The sequence below is a fragment of the Alosa pseudoharengus genome, unplaced genomic scaffold, assembly GCF_046254945.1.
Source record: "Alosa pseudoharengus isolate Yale_2024_CS ecotype anadromous, Long Island Sound unplaced genomic scaffold, YU_APseudo_1.1 YU_APseudo_1.1_scf_11, whole genome shotgun sequence".
Taxonomy (NCBI): domain Eukaryota; kingdom Metazoa; phylum Chordata; class Actinopteri; order Clupeiformes; family Clupeidae; genus Alosa; species Alosa pseudoharengus.
The window spans coordinates 14,695,783-14,700,963 of NW_027468576.1; the positions used below are offsets into that span (position 1 = coordinate 14,695,783).

At 41.2% G+C, this 5,181-nt stretch overlaps 1 protein-coding gene across 1 annotated transcript in view; it reads left to right on the top strand.

Moving 5' to 3' along the window:
• The window catches only part of LOC143116781 (adenylate cyclase type 1-like), a 29,179-nt gene extending 24,209 nt beyond the window's left edge, over positions 1–4,970 (top strand). Inside the window, exon 20 of the mRNA XM_076278087.1 lies at positions 3,480–4,970. Within this exon, the coding sequence (XP_076134202.1) occupies positions 3,480–3,794 (315 nt within the window). The 3' untranslated portion in view covers positions 3,795–4,970. The remainder of the gene's footprint in view (positions 1–3,479) is intronic.
• Positions 4,971–5,181: the final 211 nt, after the last annotated feature.

The window sequence follows — 5,181 nt, forward strand, 5'->3', positions numbered from 1 at the left end:
TAAGACCCTCTCATAAAGATTCTTTAGTACATTGTCATATACAGAGACATTATATCATATACACTAAGACCTGTCACATTAACCGGGGTAAATATGAATATGCTTTATTATTTCTCTGTTTAGCCCATTTGTCCACATTAAAACGCCATATTCTGACACCAAAAATTACACTTTTTGAAAAAGCCCTCTAAGGTGCATGTATTTAAAAACTCGCTTTATAGTGTGTACAGTGAAAACATAGATTTTCATACGATCGTACCATTATGTGTAGTTTCCATAATACTGTTCAAATTGAGTGATTTTCATACGATGACGTGTAGTTTACATAATACTGTTCAAATTGAGTGATTTTCATATGATCATAGGATGACGTGTAGTTTCCATAATACTGTTCAAATGGAGTGATTTTCATACGATCATACTATGATTTGTAGTTTCCATAATACTGTTCAAATTGAGTGATTTTCATACGATCATACAATGACGTGTAGTTTCCATAATACTGTTCAAATGGAGTGTTCCAGACACCAACAACAACACACACTTGTATGGCGTTTCGTTGTTCTAGTGTGGATGCAAAACAATAATGTGATTTCACCTCAAGTGCATATTTTTGTTTACCCAGCTTAATGTGGACAGGGCCTTATACATACACATTATACACAAAGACATTCTATATTACACAATCAAAGACAGAAACACATCTTTTTGTCTTTTTTTCTTCTCAAACTTCATTTCCTCCAGTCCTCTGCGCTGTTTCTGTTTTTCTCTTACAGTAAAAGTACACTATGCAGGTTTAGGTATTTTTGGCGAGTGTAGAGCTCCCTCTAGAGTCGGATGTATATGTTAATCTGCTGTTGTAAATAGCAAACTTCTCGCGACTTATCCCCCCTGTACACAATGCAAATGCTTTTATTGTGGAGGTGAAGGATTAACAACAGGCAAAAACTATCTCCAAAAAGCTATATCAGAGAATGTCTAATAAGGGGAGAACCTTCACTCTCAGAACTCTTCCGGCGTGGTACTGCATCTAGTGGCGCTCGCGGGCGAGTCCAGAATGAATGGAGGTCTATGGAGCTGTACCCCTCAAAATCCACTTTTCTCTGGATATAATTTTTTTTCAAGTAATTTGAATATTGTATTCGAAAGGGGAGACAAAGACAATACACTTGGTTGAGTATTATATTTTTTAAAGTCACTTAATTGTTCTAAAAAGCCTTTCAAACGTGTCAATGATGTCATTCATTAGCATGATCATAGCATAGCATAGCATCAATGCTAGCGTGTTATGGGCAACAACGACCCAACCTGTAAGAAAACGAAAGGACATGACTCCCGGATTATTTCACTTTTGATTGATAATCCATATCCATTTTGCGAAAAATAAAATTAAATCTGAGGGTTTCAGTTGTTAAATAGGTGAAAACAATAAATGTAGCCATGTAGCTCCATAGGACCCCATGTATTTTGGACTCGCCCGCGATCGCCATCTAGGTGAACTCTGGTGAACTGCAGCCAAATTCGGTTTGTATGGGATTAATAGAGAGTGGGGAGGCTCTCCGTAGACGGGCTCTGGCTATATCTACTGACAAAGTAATGTTTCACGATTCTTGCGAGGTTTGGCGGGGTGCTGCTCTTGGAAGTTGCATGGCTGGTTTTCTCGGTAGTGACTCGCTACGTCTATGCCAGAGGCGATTGCTCTAAGACTACAGGGGAAGCTCAGCCTCCTCTAAAATATCACGGAAAATCGCATCAAATAACACTATTAGCCTACATTAGCTTCTAGCCTACTATTCCAACTAGAACATGCTGAAAACATTTTCATCTTCATGGCTAGTTTGGTCAGCAATAAGGTTTTGCCGGTCTTTTATCGTGATTTCGCACCCGTAATACATTGCTGTGACGACACGATCCATCAAAAAACATGCAAAAAACCCATAGACGCTCGGCTTCACTGGACTTTCAATAGAGTGTCCCAGTGACTTCCGTTTTACTTCCGATACAAGGGACCTATCTTTCAAAAAAATATGAACGGGAGTTAATGGAGAGATAACAATTATTTTTTGTGCCATGAATTTCACATATGATGTGTGAATTTAAAAGATAATTTTTCACGTCAAGAAAGTACTGTTGTTCGATAGACTTCAAAAGTTATGTTGGTTTTGTACGAATCCGCTCAGTGGACTACATCTCTCGTCTCGAACGATGTACGTCACCAACGTAATGAAACTATAAGATTAGAAGCTAGCTGTTATGCTAGTTAACGGTTGCATCTTGCTGCCTGCTATGTCACTTAACAGTATCTAATGTACAGTCTATGGACGAATACAACTTACATGATGTGTTTAATTCTCTGACTTATGGTATTTTCATCGGCAAGGAAAGCCCAATTAAGACCTGTTGCTGGTATGCTTGTACAATCTAGTGTGGCTGTGAATGAGCTAACGTCACTAGCGCGACTGATGGGTTTGTAGTCGTTGGAATTACGATCTTTCACAATGTTGTAATTCAATAGTTGCAAAACAAACTGCAAATGTCTTTACATAAAAAATTGTCTTTAAAATTGACAAACATATGGGTAATTCAAGGCACAAGTCAACCGGGACCAGAAAATAATTTATTTTTCGCCATAGACTGGCGTTCAAAATTTTTTGAAAGATAGGTCCCATGGAGGCAAGTGGAAGTGGCGTCACTGGGACACTCTATGGCACTACAGAGTGGGCTGATCTCAGTGCAGAAAAGCTAGCTCTTTATTGGACAAGCGCCACAAAATCGTCATTTCCAGGGAAGCCCAGCGTCTCTGGGAGTGAATGGGACAGTGGGATGGCCACTAATCATAATGATGATTAGAGGAACCGTCATAGAGGCTGGACTCTTTTTGACTGAAAGCATATGTCGCGATCTGACAGGAAGTGGTTCAAGTTCAAGGGATGCGTTAACGTTAGTGTTGGCAGGTGAAGTCGAGAGGCAAGGCAAGTTGCAGCTCAAATTCTTATAATTTGGGAGCAATACAGTCGGTTTCTATTTGTCTTTGTAAATAGCATACTGTAAATAAAACCGTAATGTGGAGTTACAGAGTTTGTGACTTGCTTTTGTTTCAGTTGTGTATTTAGGCTGTATTTAGGTAGCGCGCTATATAACGGTGTAGACATTCTCTGGGTGTAGGCTACATTATGCCATGTCAACTCTATAGCCTACTGTTTGGCCTATTCTGGGTTTTGGGATAATTTTTGCCCTCAACGAACAATATAGCACCTTAATAATATTAATTGAATAATTGACCATTTTTATCAGCTTCCCCTGTTCCAAAGAGCAGCAATCGCCACTGGTCTATGCTGCATAGCTATGCTATGTGAACGATTTGTTTACCATCAAATTGGCTTCATAAAGGTGAAAATCTTGCATAGTGTGCCTTTAAGCAAACAAAAATTTGGATGTCTAACATCAGTGACATGATGCTGATGACCTTTGATTGGCAGGTGACGGAGGATGTGTTTCGGCTGCTGCGGGGTCACTACGAGTTCATGTGCCGGGGCAAAGTCACAGTGAAGGGCAAAGGAGAAATGCTCACCTACTTCCTGGAGGGGCGGGCTCAGAGCTGCAGGAGCAGAGCCAAGCCTCGTTCCCACGGCGACGAGCACAGCCCCAGTCCATGCGTGCGGACGGCCAGCAGCTACTCACTGAGGACACACACTAACACACACGCACTGGCCGGTGGTGGTTGCACAGCCACCCCCAACAGTGCCATCCTCTACCTGCCCTCTGCCGCCGTTCCGGTGACGATGGAGGTTTGACTGACACAAAGACTGGTCTCCATGGCGACAGATGTGGAGTATCCGTTCTCCTTCTCTGAGATGAGAATGAGGACAGGACAGAGCTGATACGGAGCCACAGAGAGAGGGGAAGAAGGGAAGGCCTTGATTCGTTAGACTTGTGTGTTGGTGTGGTGTTGTGCTGTGCATGCATATTTGCATGCCTTTGTCCAAGCAACACTTGAATCTTCCGTATTGATTTTGCTGTGGTGACTGTCAATCCAAGCAGGTGTAACATATCAATCAAACTGAACTGCTGTATTTTGTGTGTGTGTGTGTGTGTGTGTGTGTGTGTGTGTGTGTGTGTGCGCATGCACAAGTGTAAGTGGGTGTATGTGTATGAAGTCCTTCTGTTCTAAAGAAGCAGCACAATTGTGTAATTCTAGCTAACCATCCCCAGTGTTGATACCTTTTCAAACTTCAGCATATCTGAATATGACCTTTGATCATTATGGATTTGTGTTGAATATGACCTTTGATAGCTATGGATTTGTGTTGAATATGCATGAATGGCTTCATGTGCATGGAGGTCTGAAGACTGAGCTGCATTTGTTATGTGGGCAGATTACAGTAGAATTCAGTGGAGTGTACTTTGTGAGTATTGCTATTGGAGAAGCTCATCGGCCTTCAGACAGATATGTTTGGGAATCAGAGAGTAGAGACCCGGAGGAGCAAATGACCAACAACGTTAAAGGAGAATTCCGCCGACTTTTCACATAGATCTGTTTCTCGAGGTCACCGAGTACTGTCGAAATGAAAACAATCGGTTCTACCTATAACTCGAGGTTGCTGCAGCTAACAGCTAGAGCTGCCAGGCAGCTACAGTGCTACACTCTGGGGGAATGTTCATGAGCCCTCATGTTTTTTTCCCGTACGGACAGTACTCAGTGACCTTGAGAACTATGTGAAAAACCGCCGGAATTCTCCTTTAATCCACGCACACCAACAGCCATTCCCTTCTATGAAGACCCCCTCTCCCCCAACACACACTCACACCCACACACAGCAGTGAACAATGAAAGATATTGAAATGATATGAATGTTTTTATGTGTTCCGAGGAGGCACTATGTAGTTTTTGATGCCAAAAGTGAAAATGTTTCTAGATGTTCAATTATGACATGCATGACATGAACAGGAAAATATCAAATTTTCCAGTATTTCTGTTTTTTATTATTCTATATGCTTTCTTTCAGGTGTTTTATTATTATTTAGTCAAAGGCAAGTGTAGCATGCTTGTAATACCGTTAAATGCTTCAAAGACACAGACAGTATTGCATGTTCAGGGAATACAAAAGCACTGTGCATATACACTGTGGTTAATATATGTGTATTTTTGACAACAAAAACTACATATGGCATCTTTAAGAA